At 38.5% G+C, this 17,769-nt stretch overlaps 1 protein-coding gene across 2 annotated transcripts in view; it reads left to right on the top strand.

Moving 5' to 3' along the window:
- The first annotated feature begins 4,617 nt into the window (after positions 1 to 4,617).
- The window catches only part of LOC110453779, a 23,533-nt gene continuing 10,381 nt past the window's right edge, over positions 4,618 to 17,769 (top strand). The window contains exons 1-10 of one of the 2 annotated variants that reach the window (XM_021502923.1): positions 4,618 to 4,732; positions 7,187 to 7,344; positions 8,090 to 8,140; positions 8,692 to 8,963; positions 9,550 to 10,848; positions 12,193 to 12,286; positions 12,749 to 12,909; positions 13,083 to 13,838; positions 15,414 to 15,455; positions 16,001 to 16,080. In XM_021502923.1, the coding sequence (XP_021358598.1) occupies positions 7,260 to 7,344; positions 8,090 to 8,140; positions 8,692 to 8,963; positions 9,550 to 10,848; positions 12,193 to 12,286; positions 12,749 to 12,909; positions 13,083 to 13,838; positions 15,414 to 15,455; positions 16,001 to 16,080 (2,840 nt within the window). In that variant the 5' untranslated portion in view covers positions 4,618 to 4,732; positions 7,187 to 7,259. Of the gene's footprint in view, positions 4,733 to 5,271; positions 5,302 to 7,186; positions 7,345 to 8,089; positions 8,141 to 8,691; positions 8,964 to 9,549; positions 10,849 to 12,192; positions 12,287 to 12,748; positions 12,910 to 13,082; positions 13,839 to 15,413; positions 15,456 to 16,000; positions 16,081 to 17,769 lie in introns of those variants that run through there. The other variant, XM_021502924.1, reaches the window with a different exon arrangement.

The raw sequence follows: 17,769 nt of genomic DNA, 5'->3' as shown, positions 1-17,769 counted from the left end.
GTGTTTTGAAGCGGTGTCACAAACCTCGCACGTAATGTCTTTATGCTTTTCGGCCCTCTTCAACACGGAAGCTCTTCATACTTCTTTCCAGTTGGACTTTAAAGACGTCACCGTGGAAATGTCCTCTCAGTGAAAAGGTACAAACTGAATACGGCGACATGACACGGATATGACCTTTTAGGTGATGATTGAATGGAGTCAGGTACTATATATTTAGACCGGAGTATTTTACCAGTTTCTGTCGCCATGGAATATGACAATCACGGCCTTTATGGCGTCTCCTTTCATTAAAACAAAATCCACTTGGTAATTCAGGATGTTGGCTCTTGAGGTGTTGCAAATCTTCAGAAAACCGTTTTGGCTATTCAGTGTTGGTACTCCTGAAATTTCCTGTAGAAGACCATAATGTGTAAGTTGTTCTTTCTAGTTGGTGCCAAGTTTCTTCATCCAGTTCTTTCCTTTATGCTGTAGTCGCTTGTATTGTATGACGTCTTTACCATCTGTCCGTATGATCTTTTGAGCTTTCTTTGGACTCTAGATGCTCTTCAGTTGATGGTGGTATTCATAAAAAAGTAGGAATACCGGAAGTGTTTAAACGTAGACGGAACCATTTTCTTGACGATATGGCGGGTAGTCTTTTTGATGGCCTCCAATATGCAGATTGTTTTTTTGAAAATGGCACCTGCGTGTTACGTTTATCTCTGTGTCAATTTTCTTACGCATTAGGGAGGTACTGTTTTGTTGAAAATGGCACCTGCGTGTTACGTTTATCTCTGTGTCAATTTTCTTACGCATTAGGGAGGTACATTGTCTTCTGGCTTTCTCTGAGTGATGCTGTTCCCTCTCAGTACCTTATGAGGTTATCATGAGTCCATCCTAACGGGGCGGTGCAGTGTTAGCTGCTATGCTATTAGGTTTCTTGTCATTTACTCTGATAGCGCCTATAACAAGCTCATTGTGTATAATATTTATTTTGCATCTTTCATGAGTCCATCTAAGTTGGATGGGAACTACGCTGTGTAGACCCAAGGCTCTGTCTTTCTATTTAAATCGCACTGAAAGTCATTCGGCAGTATCTGACTGTAGTGGAATGTCTTATTTAAATAATGGCAAGACAGAGTAGCTTGTTCCATATTTCCGATCTTTTAATCCCGTGTTTCCTCTGTCCTCACCACCTGACTTAGACGACGTTTTGACAGATAGATGTCAAAATGTCTAAGTCTGGTGTTAGGACCAAAGCAAAATCGGGCTACCGTCGTTTTAGAAAAATAAGTTATTGTTTGAAGGATAATAGTCTGTTTTTGAGTTGTTTACTCAGGTCTCTAGGAAATAAACATCGTGTTAAATATGAGGTTCAGACGAAACTGACTATAGCTGGTTTGTATATGTCTTCCTTATCGACACTTTACTTTGTTCTCCAAAAAATGGGGAAATGGTCCCTCCCCAACCCACCCCACCCAAACAGTTGTCTAGATCTGCGTCTATGATCAAAACTTCGAGCAGTTTACCTTGCCTTGCGAATGCCATGTTGTCTATGGTTAGGATCGTGGCAATTTTGCGTTAGGTAACAGACTTAGGGATGTAGCTGCTGAACCATCTGGGAACCTCATGCGATTTGGGATATCTGCTGTCATACCACTTCATGCCAGCTCATATGAAGTTGACAAAGGTGATGTCTTTCTTGATCTTCCTATTCTTTTTCCGGATCATGTCTACTCTTGCGGCTACTGCTTCCAGAACTGTATCGTGCCCCCAAGGCTATCTGACGTCTCTCAGAGCTACTGTACAAGATGAAAATACGTGCTCTAAGGTTGCTCAATTGTCTTTGAAAAGTGTGCACACTGGGTCATCCCGCAGCCCCATGCATACAGATGATTTGATGGGCTAGGTAGTACATCTTAAACTGACCTCAGCAGAAAACTAAGACGGTACTCCACCATATTCCAGATATCCTTCTATAGTAAGCATCCTGTTCTAACACCTTGCCTTTTTATCCACATTCCTTGCTGTTTCATGCCTATTGCTTCCACTTTTTTACTTTCTTCCTCGATGTGATGAACTTCTTGCTGGAAAGGTTCTCTTCTCTCCCTTCTAGCCGAGTGTTCCGTCTTGGCTTTGTTGTCATGCCCAATCCTTGGTTGCCAACTGCTGTTACCCCTTCAATTACATTGTGATATACTAGTAGTCTTGTTTCAGTTACTTTCATTGCTTCCTCACATTTCCATTTCATTCCCATTTTTACTTTCACTTTCTCCCCTCTTACTCTGGGGTCTTTGGTGCTGCCCTCAGCATCATCACCTGAAGTGTCTCTTTGACATAAACTCTTCTGTCAATGCTCTCATGGATAGTTGCAGCTTCATTCCTGTATTAAATCAACCAACATTGTTTAAGCCTCTTAGTACTCCTAGCCAACTCCTGATTTAAGAACTGATTTCCCTCTCTAAGATCTTTGCTCTAGAAATGGGAAAACCATACACCTGTCGTGGCCACAGAATCACAGAATCCGTGGCAAGACTCCGCGCTAGTAAAACCAGGTCGTCCCAGGCTTTGAATGTCACTGGTAGGCCACTCTTGTCTACCTCTGTAAGTCACTCTTCGAATTGTTCTTCAGCCTTTTTAATGGTGTTATTTTCCCCGAGCACTTCACTTGTTTGTTTTTCGCTCACTGTTGGTTAATTCACTCCAGCCAACTCAAATGTCTCATCTTTCACCTTGCCTTTCCTTACCACTACAATTATTGATTTGCTGTGTTTAAACTTGATCCTGGCCCATGTTACCATTCCTTATAATACCTGTGGAGTCCAATATAATTTGTACTACTGTTTTTGCTGTCACTTTCGTAGCAGTCAGGTTGTCTAATTCCTGATGACATGGAAGGTCCTCTTCTAGGCTTTCCCGCTGACTTCACGATGAGATTCATAGCTGCAGCAAATAAGATATCTCCTTTACATCTTGTTAGTATCCCAATTTCAGGCCTCTGTCATGCCGTGGTATAATATCCTACTGCATATCGCATCTTCATGTGGTAAAAGTATACTTTTAACATTTTCTGATGGTGATTGGAACTTGGTAACTCTCCAATGTCCTGTCTGTCAACTTGTGAGGAATTAATCCATTAGTATTTGCTTGTTCTAACCACAAAACTGTCATGTTCTTCTTTTGTTTCGCGCTTCTCTTAATATTGACATGTTATTACTGTTTCTCCTATATATTTAAAAATGATTCTGCGCTCGTTAGTACTATCAATTTCCCCCTGATTTCATGTCTCAATTTCTGCTGTGGAATCCTCCCTTATTTACTAGCTTCTTTGTAACTCTTCCACTTTCTCAGGTCGCTTCTCAATGCCTTCATTTTCTTTGTCTCCTGTTATTGTGTCCTTACTTTCTTTCTGTTTTACCAATCCAAACCTGTCCTTCCTCTTACCTGTGAAACATACCGGATACTTCTGCAGCCGTTCCGCTCTGCTTACGTTCGCGTCCACAATATAAATGATCTTAGTGCCTTCATGTAAAAGTCCTAGTTCAATAGTTGTGCTCTTCCATAGCATCGGTTGCCTAGTTCCTTCCAAGACATAGAACGTTGCCATAGATACAGCCTTATAATGTTGCCAACATATCGGCATCAAAACACCTAGCTAAGCTCTATTTAACTGGGTGCTCCCATTTATATATAAGCAAACAGTTTCTTGTCTTTAAGCATACTGTTACATGAGGCTAATTATTGACTTTTAAAGTTTCTCCCATAGTATTAACCCCTGCTCCGAAATCAACTTCACACCTCAAACTGCCACACGACGGACCCAGTTCTCTATGAGGATCTTTCCCTACACTGAGCACATACGCCTTCTCGGATTCATAGGAATCTTGTTCATGAAAGGGTTTCACAGTTCGTCCTTTTTGTCTCTCATTCCCAGGATTCAGCGCTTTTGTGATGCAACATGTCTCAAAATGTCCAATTTTATCGCACTTCTTGCATTTCTTATTTCTGGTGGGACATCCCGATCTTCCCCTAATGGTCTTGCCTCCCACTGCGGACACAGTCCCCAGTTTTGTTACCATGGTTACTTGCCCCCTGGGCCCAGCTGTTCAAATGGTGATAAGCTTAATCAGTGATTAACAATAATTTTAATTTTTGTGCCGCTATTTTTATGACACAGCCATTGGACTAGTTACAACTTTCTAGACTTGGATTTTGCACTGTAAATTGGCTCAAATATTTATTAAGCTAACCACCGTTTGAACATATCTAGCTGATAATTAACAGGGTAGAATCACGGCTGCTGGACGTAATTCAAAAATATTAAAATACACTCAGATACGCTCAATAAACACAAATACACTTTATTTTACTCAAATAAGCCAAAAATCAAAATGTAAAGTATCCAGGGAAGTAACTCTGTCCCTATTTCAATGCAGGCTTCAAGGCTTAACTTTCACATTAATCAATATGGTACACACTGGAATAGCTTTGCATTTTGATTCAGTTGCAGATTTTGTATTTTAAATTAAACAACAAACTCATGTAACAAAGCCTGTTAATTAAAGATATGAAATTATTTTGTCAGTCCTTTATTTTTCAACAGTGACTAATATCGACAAATGACATGAGAGTGACGTCCCTTTGATGAACCGGAGAGGGAACCCGAAATAAAATTCTCGCACAAGAACAAAAAACGAAATGAAGAATGTGAGGATACTAGCAGTCGTGCCATCGTTTCGATAACAGCTGTAATGTATGTTAATGGATAATTTACGTTTTCCTGAGTGATATGTTGCCCCATCCATTCAGTTGGGCAGTTGAGCCAGAAACATTTGCTTAAAATTGACCATTTGTTGTGTAATAATGTGTATGTTAAAGTAGCTAGTTTCGTTATACAAGAAGTCGGTCTTTATGCGAGTTTTCTTGAATGAATGAAAGGAATTCTGTTTTCTTACTGTGTCTTGCATTTAATGAACTCAATTTGGCAGTAGACAGTAATTCGTGTTTTTCATAAATCAGATAGAATATTTTGCCTTTTAACCGGAAGTTCATATTGCCAGCTGATTAAGTATAAATATAACGGATCTTTGTAACACCACTATCCCTGTGACTTCTAATTTCTTTTTATTTGGCAGAATCATAAATATAGGTTTAAAATTCAATAAGCATATGTCACACAATACATGTTTTATTTGTATGTAGGTAATTGTTGTCAAGTTTCACAATACCCTATACAATCATTTTTGATAATTCTTGGAAATGTAATAAGGAAGTTAAATTGAAAAGCTTCCAATGGCAAGTAAGTAGACAGTGACATGAGAGGTAAATAACAGGCTGATGCATTTATTTAACTTGCTTGAAAGAAATATGCAATATGCAATATCCAATGAAAATCATAAAAATAGTACAATGTGCGAATTGACACCCATGCATCTAGTGGAACTGGACTTGGTTGGTCGTCAGCATCAAAAAAGCTCAATTGGTAGAACATTCAAGGTCCTGGATTCAAACCAGAGTCTGGCCGTGCATTTTTCCTCTCCTGCTACATTTGGCGCCCAACAAAATATACCCACAGAAGGTGGTATAGGGTCTCGTGTATCAACAAACAAAGGAGCGAGGAATGTAGCGGAACTGTACTGGGTTGGTCGTCGGCGACCAAATAGCTCAAATGGTAGAGCATACATCTAAAGTTTGGAAGGTCCCGGGTTTGACCCCCGTTCTTTGAGTGCATTTTCCCCCTCCTGCTACACATCCAGCCTGCTGACAATGCTTGCATTGCTTCACACATTCCGACAGAGTGCCGGGCCATACCACTAAAAAAGCTAGCTTGCCAGTTAGGCAGTTAGGGACCAATAGCAGGAATTTCAGCTCTTCATTTTACCATTGAGAATAAATTGTGAATGGTAGTGTATCAGGAGCAGAAAAAGGCACGGCCAGACTGGTGTTCGAACCCAAGACCCTCCAAATTCTTGATGGATGCTAAACCGATTGAGCTACCTTATCACTGGTAATTGATCGAGTCCAATCCCACTGCAGTAGCTATATAGTAATAAAGCAACTGACCTCACCAGACCAGTAAAATCTCTGAACAGATTCTTACCTTGTGGCGCTTCAGCTTCCCGGCCACCAGCAGTTTTGTATCCACTTCTGTTTACAGCTCCTGTTTTGGTATCATCTTTGCAAGTAAATTGTACAAACAGAATATTTTTGTAACGAGGTGGTAACAGACACCCAAGACGGAAAAAATACCAAGGACCAGAATGTGAAAGCTCCCAACCCTTGTATAGGTGCTGAGGGCTCTGACAAATGGGGCTACTGGTAATTAAGGCAATAGCTGCACTGATTCTTGAATCAATTGACCCAGTTTATTAAACTATCAGAATTAAATGAGAAGTGAATTAATTTGTTCTTGCTTTAACTCATTCACCCCTGAAGACACATTTAAGCTCTTCCAATTCAAAGGTTGGACTAGTTCATAATGGAATTTTAGGGGTGAATTAGTTAATTAGCATTTAATCAAATTCAAGTGATTTTGATATATATATTGTAATGAGCCTGCAGAAAAAATTACAGGAAAATACTGCTAAAATGTGTGGCCATTGAGGTGCAAAAAAGGTGTGAAAGTATTTCCCACCTTTCTGGTAGTTTATGATGTTATAGACAAGACAGTTTTGTACTTTAACATATTTAAGTGATGTTTTTTGAAAAAGTTCAAAATTTCTACTGTTCTCAGCAATGATGTGTGGGTAACAGTGGGCTGTAGTGTTAAATTATTAATTGCTTATAACTGAAATTATTAATTGCTTATAACTGAGAACCTTATAAATATGTATTGTAGTAATTGAAGTCATGAAGTTTGTTTTAATGAGGAGGGAGACATTTGACCTGCAGCATAATTATAGCATACATCTCTATCAGATCTATGCACTTAAGTTTAAATCCAATATCATATGTATTTGATTAAAATGTTCCTTCAAATAGTCTAGCATAGTAAGTAGAAACTGTGGTGAGGTTGGAAAATTCCCATATAAATGAATAATAAATTAGTTTAACTCATCCACCCCTGAAGACACATTTGAACTCCTCCAGTTCAAAGGTTGGAATAGTTCATTATGAAACTTTAGGGGTGAATGAGTTAATGCTGTTGCTGATTTTTATTTTGTGAATAAGGATGAGATTAATATTGTTTCTGTGCTTTGTGTTGAAGACTGACAATACTTCATCTTGGAACCGGAAGAAGTGTTGACTAATTTGGAGCTAGTTGTCCGCAGATAAAAAACATGGATACCTCTCCGGATCCACTGCCTGTGGAGCCTGCTGGGCTGACTCAAGCTACCTCAGACACAGACATCAGCCCGAATACTGGTAATCAAAAATCACAGTTGTATACACTTAAACAAAAGAATGTACTTATTATAAATCCTATTATAAACTAAAGAGTAAAGGAGCATTTTTTTTGTCATTTTGTCGAAAATAAAACATTTACTTACTTCAGGGAGTAGCCTGCATTTGGCTGTAAATCTAGACATAAGGAGAAAAAAACAATGGAGAATATAATTTCATTATTTTTAAAAAGGACACCAGTCTTACCCAGCAGGAACACTCCCCAATATATTGGTAACCATTAGTGTTCTCACATAGTTTGAAAACAGGTGGTTGAATTATTAAAAAACCCACATACCTGGTTAATTATTTTCACATAGTGTAATATGTTAACCTTTATATATGTTGAGAAGTAGCTGGTTCAAATTTGAAGAATGTTAGGCTGCTTTTGTTAGCAACAATCTTTTACTGAGGGCAGTGGCTGTTAGTATACTTTCTGTAACAGCTCGCAGCACAGTTCAAACATTAACAGAACAATCAGTAGGAGATACACTTATAGATGTAGTTGTGATATACAGTCTCATTAAAGTGAACTTGTAATCTATTAAGTCTGTCAACAAAAAAACTATGAATAACATAATATTACGTTTGATAGAAACTCCTACAGGCTTACTTCAGACCAGTTAAGATTTTTTTTAGTTATATTTATTTTTATAAAGAAATACCTGTAAATGTTCTAACTGATTATGTAACAGTAAGTAATATTGATTTTATTCTTTTCCCACAGGAAACAACAGTATGACCCTATCGGTTGGCAACTATAGCAAAGACCAGTTAGGTAGAGTATGTAAGCTCCAAGATCTGTGGTCATTGGAGCGTGAAGGAGTGTATTCTTCAATATATTTCATACAATATACATACTGTTTTTTTTTTGTGCATTGTGAGGTCGTGATAACAAGAACGTCAATGATAATGATAAATAAAAGACTTTAAAGTTATTTAAAAGCTTCTATTTTAGATAATGAGTAGACAAAGATATGCATATCAAAATTCACAAGAATCAAAAATGAAATAAAAAATTACAAATCATTAAGGTAGGATTACAACTTATTATTAACGGACAGACAGATATACTTAATATATATGTAAGTTTAAATCAATGGCAAACAAACAGCTTGGCCTTACAGGCCTTAGTACAGTGTAGCAGATATTTCAAAATTGACAGAAATAACATTTCTGATAAACAAATGCTGATTTTTTTTTAACCAAATATCAGATATATGACAATATCTAAGATGTTAAACATGTAGAAACATTCTCATGATGACAAATACAAACCAGACTTCAGTAAAAAAAATAATATTTTGTTGTATAAATGATATGTTTCAGATCCGGCAGCTAAACCAGGGCAGTGTGGTATCTACAACTTAGGTAACACCTGTTTCATGAACGCTGGTCTTCACTGCCTTATGAACACCGCCCCTATCATCAAGTATTTCCTCGACCAGTACTCCTGTAACGTCAAGTTTGGACCGTCCTTAGCGGCCCACTTTTACTGGCTAGCTTGTAAATACTGGAGTGGAAATTACTCCATCATCCATCCCGGTGACTTCAAGACATGTCTAGGCACATTTCACGGCCAGTTTGAGGATTATAGACAGGTACTTGTCAATGGTAGACCAGCAAAGGCTCTGTCTTAATATCATTGTTTATACATTCACTCAGCATTTTCTTAAATATACATAAATTACATTTATTTATTTATCTAACTATACTGACAAAATACAAAGGATACAACGAATCCTAGAGGGAGCACCAACATCTGGATTCCATATTACCGGTTTACATGTTAACGAACATATAAAGCTTTGCTTATTTAAAGTTGATGTGAAAGGTTTAAAATTCTTATTTTTATTTTCTTCACAATACTATTTAAATAGATCCATGTAACTTTTCAGTTAGCACACATTAAAAAAAATCACATTGTATGTCAATTATCTTGAACTAATATATATCTATATGTCTTTGAAGTGCATTTGTACAATCATATAAGTAAACCATGGCAAAAAAAATACATCCTCCTGTTAAATAAAAACCGGACATTTGATGATTGGGAACCTGATTATAATTGAGGTATGGAGTAGATCCTGAACCTTCTGATATAGCTGTAATGGTCACCACTTTGTATATAAGACTAAAGTATATTCAACCTTGTGTATTGATTTTGTGAATATTGTTTGATTGTAGCATGACTGTCAGGAATTCTTGGCCCTAATGCTGGACACGCTACACGAGGAGACAAACAAGAGTAATGTGATTTTTATGGAGCGGCAAGGGTCACTTCCATCTACAGATACTCCCAAGTCTGAACAGGACCAACTCAACAACTCACTGGATCATATAGCAGTGTCCACTTCCGAACTGACCGCCATGCCTAATGACCAGCTCAATAACTCTTTGGACCAGATCACTGTGTCTACAGCTGAATATACCACCACACAGAGTACCGAACACCTCAACAACTCTCATGAACAACAATCAAATTCTTCAGAACAATTGAATAATTCGGTTGAGAAAAAATGTGTAGATGCAGTTGAAACCCTCTCAAGCTGTGAGGCTGTGGCAAGCAGGACGGGGGAGAGAAGTACGAAAGTCCAACACCAGCATACTTTGGAACAGTTATGTCCCCTTGTCGAAGGAGAGATGAGCTCAAGAAATGACTTCAGTTTCACAGGTCAGCAGAATTTGGATGATATGTCCACGTTACGTCCACTACTTAATAATTCCACTGAGTTCAAACAAACCCTGCCGTCCTTACATCAGTTTTATGCTAAAGAGTCCAAGACTCTCAACACCAATGTCCTCCTAGACAAGGGGATTGAAGGGGAATCGCTCAACACAGACTCGCACAAGTTTGCCAAACAAGACAATGATAGCCCTTTGAGATTAAATGAGGTAAATTTACTTCAGGACACGGCTCCAATGGAGATAGACAAGAACGACTGCCCGAAAGGTCTGAAGGACGTTAACATACAAGCTGATAAGTGTAAGAAGGCCTCCATTGGGATTGCCCTGTGTTTTGTTGAACAGGACTCGCTGACTGGTCAAACCACTAAGAAAAACACTGATGGTGGATCAATGTGCTTTGATCCAGATGTAGATAGTGTGAAGCGGATGAAATTTGAAACCACCGAAAAAAATTTCCAACATCAAGCGTTCAGTAAGCTCAACAGAAACGTGTCAGATTTAGAGGGTTCCTGCAGCACGGCATTACAAGACATTAAAATCAGAGCTGATGTCATCGCTGACAGTCCAAAATCCACAGACACAGATATCAAACTAGAGGACGAGGTCGAGTCAAGTTCAATCCTCGGTCTGTCAGAGTCAGTTGGAGCCCAGCAGTTGGAGGAAGATGAAGACGAGGAGGATGATGATGAAGATGAAGAAGATGCTTTGTGTGATGCAGCTGATCAGGCGTGGGACTCCTACATCAAACGACATAACAGTATAGTTGTGTCCACATTCCAGGGCATGTTTAAGTCTACGGTGAGTTTCGTGGTTGTCCACATTCCTTGGCATGTTTAAGTCTACAGTGAGTTTCGTGGTTGTCCACATTCCAGGACATGTTTAAGTCTACGGTGAGTTTGGTGGTTGTCCACATTTCAGGACATGTTTAAGTCTACAGTGAGTTTGGTGGTTGTCCATATTCCAGGGCATGTTTAAGTCTACGGTGAGTTTTGTGGTTGTCCACATTCCAGGACATGTTTAAGTCTACGGTGAGTTTGGTGGTTGTCCACATTTCAGGGCATGTTTAAGTCTACAGTGAGTTTTGTGGTTGTCCACATTCCAGGGCATGTTTAAGTCTACGTCGGGTTTCGTAGTTGTCCACATTCCAGGACATGTTTAAATCTATGGTGAGTTTCGTAGTTGTCCACAATCCAGGACATGTTTAAATCTACGGTGAGTTTCGTAGTTGTCCACAATCCAGGGCATGTTTAAGTCTACGGAGAGTTTTGTGGTTGTCCACATTCCAGGGCATGTTTAAGTCTACGGCGAGTTTCGTAGTTGTCCACATTCCAGGACATGTTTAAATCTATGGTGAGTTTCGTAGTTGTCCACAATCCAGGAAATGTTTAAATCTACGGTGAGTTTCGTAGTTGTCCACAATCCAGGAAATGTTTAAATCTACGGTGAGTTTCGTAGTTGTCCACAATCCAGGAAATGTTTAAATCTACGGTGAGTTTCGTAGTTGTCCACAATCCAGGGCATGTTTAAGTCTACGGTGAGTTTGGAGGTTGTCCACATTCCAGGGCATGTTTAAATCTACGGTGAGTTTGGTGGTTGTCCACATTCCAGGGTATGTTTAAGTCTACAGTAACTCAAGTTAGTGGTACATGTATTGACATCTCAAGGTTTGTTAGAGAGTACGATGAATTACAAGGGTGTTCACATTTCTGGGTATGTGTTGCAAGTGTGTGCTGTCCACATTCAAGGGAGTGCTTTTCTCCCTTATTGAAATAAGATGTCATATATGTAAGTAGAGACAGCAACAGCAAAATAACTACTTCTACTACCTTACCAGAGAAACACACGGGAGGAATTGAAGGTCAAATATAAGGAACAGGGAGCTTTATTTGGTTAAAAATAGTATAGGATTGTCAGATTTTAGTGCCAAACAATTTCAGTATTGCTTCAGAGTGAAGATCATGTTCCTATTTCTATGTTCTTTACTAATGCAAGCTGTAGTGATAAATTCTCCCTCAATATGGAGGGTGAAAAAGGTGGAAGTGAAACTGTGGCAAAAATTTCCCAGTACACATTATTGAAATATGTGCATTTATTATCTATCTGGTTATGTTAGTGAAGTTTATTAATTTGGTTTCATTTCAGGTGATCTGCTCCGACTGTAGTCATGTATCTGTGACCTTTGAACCTTTCATGTACCTGTCTATACCTCTCCCACATAGCATGGAGCGACAAATATGTAAGTCATACCAAAATATAGAAATCACATGATGTGGATCTAGGTCACATAATGTTAGTATTATAAAGTCAAACCCTGTTTCCAACTTGTTTTGTTAGGACATCAGTAAAGTCCAATATGGAGGGGTTTTCAGATTATCAACGTAAAAGATACATAAATAAACAACACTGAACAAAAAAGTGACCAAGATCAAAAGCATAGTCATGTACATACAGCATAAGACACTTACCTCATTTGATTTTTATTTTCAAAACCAATGTATCAACAATTCTTACCAGACATTTTACAGTTAGTTATTCTAAATTGAATTGAAACATTTGAAAAAATCCTGTGAAGAGGTCAATTTCTTTTTGCATTAATTTGCTGTCATAGCGTGCTTATTTTTACATGTGTTAGATCAAGGGTTTAAATGAAGTGTGATATGGTGTTAGTTGACATATGTATTTATTTATATATTCACAGGTGTATGGGTGATGCCTGTCACTGGCATTCCAACCAAGTACTTACTAACTCTACACAAAAATGACAAGATCCGCACCGTCAAAGAACAGCTGAAGGCTTACACTGGAGAGCAGGATCTTGTCATGACTGAAGTGTTGGAGGGACATATAGCCAAGACTCTGGTGAGAAATACCTTGAAATGCTGAATAAATAAAAAGATTTAACTGATATCCATATTTGTCATTATTAGATACTGTTGACAAGGCTCCCAAACCACAATAACTTCTACTGTGTATTTCTGTTTTCCTTGACAAGTTGCCAACATTGCTGATTTTATATTTCTGTTTTCCCATAGGATGACAACGTTGCACTGCGATTTGTGAATGACACCACACGATTAGTGTTTGCATACCAAATGCCACCACCGCCCGAAAGTGCTAAACAATCAAACACCAGTGATAACCAGGCTGACGTCTTCAGCAAGATGGACACTTTTGTACCAGGAGTGTCACAGCTGGAGGACAAAAGCCTCAGTCTAAACGCTGATGTGTATACACCAGACCACGTGTGTAATCAAGACGACAACCAAGGGGGAAATTATATAGAAGTTACAGAGAGTATGATGGGTGAATCTACTGTGATATCTAATGTGGTTTCTGGACAGGAGGAGTGTGACCCCTCTGTGACCTTGACAGTTGAGATGGCAGTAGACAGTATGGAGGTGGAGCCTCCGCCAAGAACTGACCTTTCTCTGTCAGACGACAACCCATACATGATGGATGCTGGGTCCTCCCAACTCCAGCCTGATCTCTCAAACACTGCTTTATGGGGAGAACAGAACGAAACCTCGGCTAGCTGGGGTTATCACCCTACTTCTCCCGAAAATCCAGTCATGTCCGAAACCTTTCCATCTTCAGCAACACAGGAATCTATTGAGACGTGGATTTCGGATAATATGCCTGTGACAGACGGTTCCGGGTCAACAGTAGCTCCCTCTGTGGTGACCCCTGACCAGTGGAAGTCATGTGCAATTTGTCTTGAGGATCTGATGGATATTGAGCTGATGGTCCACCAGCAGTGCGGCGGTACCTTCTGTCAGACTTGTCTAGAGGTAGGTATTTTTAGGTCACCTGAGGCAAAGTCTGATGAGATCGCCTTTTATCTGTCATCATATGCAGGGGTGTAATATCCCACTCACCTGACACCTCGGACATTCAGCTTTAAAGCTCTGTAAGTGCAGAAAGTTGGCTCACTTGCCTAGGGCAGGTGCAATGAACTGGTTTACCCAGGGGCTGATGGGTGGGGCCAAAAAGGGTCGAATTGACTGAAATTTCAAAAATCTCCTTCTCAAGACCCAGATATGGTAGAATCAAATACTCTTCAAAGATGGAAGGGTCTTAAGGTGCTTTACCAAAATTGTGAATTTCATGACCCTGGGGTCTAATGTTTCCCCCTGGGGAGGGGGTAAACTTTACTTTAGTTTATATAGGGAAATCACATTTTGGACTAACATTTGTATAATTTCCATTGGAAGTCATTCAATTTGGGTTATCATTATCAGTATTGGGTAGCAGATTGATGGTATGCACATATCAGCCCTGACTGACCCCCCGGGGCTGATGGGTGGGGCGAAAAAGGGTTGAATTGACTGAAATTTCAAAAATCTTCTTCTCAAAGATGGAGATATGGTAGAATCAAACACTCTTCATAGATGGAAGGGTCTTAAGGTTTATGACCATAGGGTCTCATGTTTACCCCCTTGGGAAGGAGGGGGCAAAATCTGTTATGGTTTATAATGGCAAATGATACTTTGAATATTACATGTTAATAACTTGATTGGAATTATAACCCTGAGTTGACAGTTTGATACTTAGCCCCAAGGGCTGTAGGGTGGGGCCCAAAGGAGTCAATGTACTAAAATTTCTTCATTTTCCTTGTTTAGAATCAGAGGTGCTAGTTTCAAATACTTTTTAGTCTTAAATCTGTATGCTAGATATTGAATAAGCTTTTTTTATTGTTTTTTGTCACTTTGAATAATATTTCTGTTCGTGTTAAAAACAAAATCAACTCTCTGTGTAAATATATCAGGTGACCATAATTAAGGCCCATGGGTCTCTTGTTTTATTTACTTAACTATTGTACTAGTTAACTATTGAGGGACATTGTTATGGCCTGAAAAACATATCGGTTTATGAACAGGAAGTTGCAATGGTGTGATAATAACCGTACAGATCCAGACTCGGATATTGGGAATTAATAAATAAACCAACTTAATATTTTTTTTTATATGAAATAGAAAAATATAAGTAAAGAAATCCATCACTGCAACAGAATTGTAAATAATCTACATTATAATATTGTAGTAACTGAGAAAAGCACTTTAAAACATTTCGTAAGACGATGTCTTTTTGTCTGTAAAAATAAAATATGCATTATGGAACAAGTAGAAATTATCTTCGAGCAAGTGAATTTGTAAGGTCTACTTGTCCAGGACAAGTGCTTCGATATTGCAAGTCATCCGAGCGTAAACAATTCAGATCCTGGACTTATTCTCAAAAATCACAGAATCAATTTAAATAAAAAATTGATAGCCAAAAACAAAACAAAATTATGAATTACATTGATCTTCCTTCCGACTTGCTTTAATTGCATCATAAGTAATTGCTCTTTTCCTTTCGTATTACAGATGTCAGTGAGGCATTACGGAGAGGAAAGTTACACATGCCCAGTAAGTATTACATGTTTGTTGGACCGTGAAAATAGCTAACTTTACAAAACCCATTACTGTCTGACGGCATTGTGGAAAGGAACAATTGAATTATTCAGTACTTTCTATAATGATACTACAGTTGTATTATCAAATTTCCATGTTTGATTAATTGTTTTGAAAACTTATACATTTTCAAAAACTATTTAGTGAACATATCTATAGACTCTAAAAGCATAGAAAGTTATATGCATGTCCAAATTTCTATATCTTAACATCTCTAGTGTAAATTTTATATAGGTTATACAGCAGTTTCTAACTTCTGTTTTATCTCGTCACTTTTACTGGGGATAAAGTTGTGTAGATGATCGCGGATCTTGGCTCTACTGCTGGTACTACCTACTGTGTTTTATATTTTCTTTGTCTTTCTCCATTGTGTACCATGTATGGGGCAAAAAGATGATGTCGTCGGTAAAATCCTTTATAATACCTGTATCCTTATGAACTTATGTGAACTACTAAGTATGTGTAGTGTATGTTTATTGTACTATTATGCCTTATTTCAGGTTTGCTCAGCGCCTGCTGTTCTAACAGAGGACTTCATTTCTCTAGGGGCAGACAACTCTGATCAGCCTGTCAAAATCCGGTAAGGTGCCCTGAATTGCAGTTACTGTAGAAAAGTGGTTATCAACTACTCACTGTGGACAGCGTGATGTACAATTGAACCTCGTCATCTCAAACTGTTTTAACTCCAAGACCCTGTTTATCTCGAAATATTTCTCCGGTCCCCGTCAAATCTCTTTTTAGGTCACCTGAGCTAAAAAAAAAAAGCTCAAGTGACCTATTGCTATCCGTCTTCGTCCGTCGTCCGTCGTCTGTTAACGTTTTACATTTCAAACTTAAAGTCAAGTTCTGCTGGGCCGATTGATCTGAAAGTTGGTAGGAATGATCGACTCATCGTCCTTACAAACTGTTGTTATTTTTCAGGTCGATCAGAAATCCAATATGGCCGCCACGGCTGCCATTTTGAAAAACTATTTCAAAGTTAAAGTCAAGTTCTGCTCGGCCGCTTAAACTGAAAGTTGGTAGGAATGATCGACTCATGGTCTTGACAAAATGTTGTTATTTTTCAGGTCAATCAGAAATCCAATATGGCCGCCACGGCCGCCATTTTGGAAAGCTATTTCAAACTTAAAGTAAAGTTCTACTTGGCCTATTGAACTGAAACTTTGTAGGAATGATCGAATCATGGTCCTGACAAAGTGTTGTTAATTTTCGGGTCAATCAGAAATACAATTTGGCTGCTATGGCCGCTATTTTGTAAATACCTATTCAAACTTAAAAACTAGTTCTAATAGGCTGATCTCACTGAAAATCGGTCTAGGAATGATCAGCTCATGGTCCTGACAAAGTTAAGTTAACATTATACTTTTTTTACTCAAATTGGTACATATTGCAACAACAAAAATAAATACTGTAGGACTCAGGTGACCGTTAAGGCCCATGGGACTCTTGTTTATCTTTAATAGTAAATTTAACTCTGATGATTCGAACCCTGAAAGCTTGAAAATCTCAGAAAACCTGGAAGAAGGAAATTGGTTTCAACAGTGTAAATCTAACATCAAAACATCGTCTTCCACAAAGTGTTTGAATTTCATTCTGTCACTTATTAATTCTTTTATACTAAATGAAACGCAAAACTACGGCATATCGCCATTCAGTGTTTATGAACATCTTTCGTGAGTAGACCTGCATAAAATCGTTAAAAATAAACTATGATAAAGCTTCAAAATGCTTTGAAAGTCGATCGTGAGATTTTAAGAACAATACGATAAGCGCTGTTGATTACATCGAGTTAAGGAGGTGTCAGGTGTCACATTTGGCTTTAATGAATCAAGGGTTACATGTATGATAGAATTTGTGTGTGTGCTTTCATTTAAAGAATCAACTATGCATACACTCCATAACAGTAATTTGTTTTAGACTTGCACACTTTCATTTTAGCATTTTATAGTACGAGGTCGGAGACATCGGGATTGTTCGATTTTTAGGTCACCTGAGACAAAGTCTCAAGTGACCTATTGCGATCGCCTTTTGTCCGTCGTCGTCCGTCGTGCGTCCATAAACAATTTACATTTTCGACTTCTCCAAAACCCCTGAACCAATTTCGATGAAATTTTGCAGGGACCTTCCATGGACAAAGGTCAACAAAACTAGTTGCCGGTTTAGTCCTAAGCCCCAAGGGGCCTGAGGGGCGGGCCCAAAAAGGGTCAAATTGACTAAAATTTCAAAAATCTTCTTCTCCAAAACCCCTGAACCAATTTCAATGAAATTT

This window comes from Mizuhopecten yessoensis, unplaced genomic scaffold (genome assembly GCF_002113885.1).
Source record: "Mizuhopecten yessoensis strain PY_sf001 unplaced genomic scaffold, ASM211388v2 scaffold7507, whole genome shotgun sequence".
Classification (NCBI taxonomy): Eukaryota; Metazoa; Mollusca; class Bivalvia; order Pectinida; family Pectinidae; genus Mizuhopecten; species Mizuhopecten yessoensis.
The sequence above is the reverse complement of the archived record's forward strand: the minus strand, read 5'-3'. Positions and strand labels throughout refer to the sequence as shown.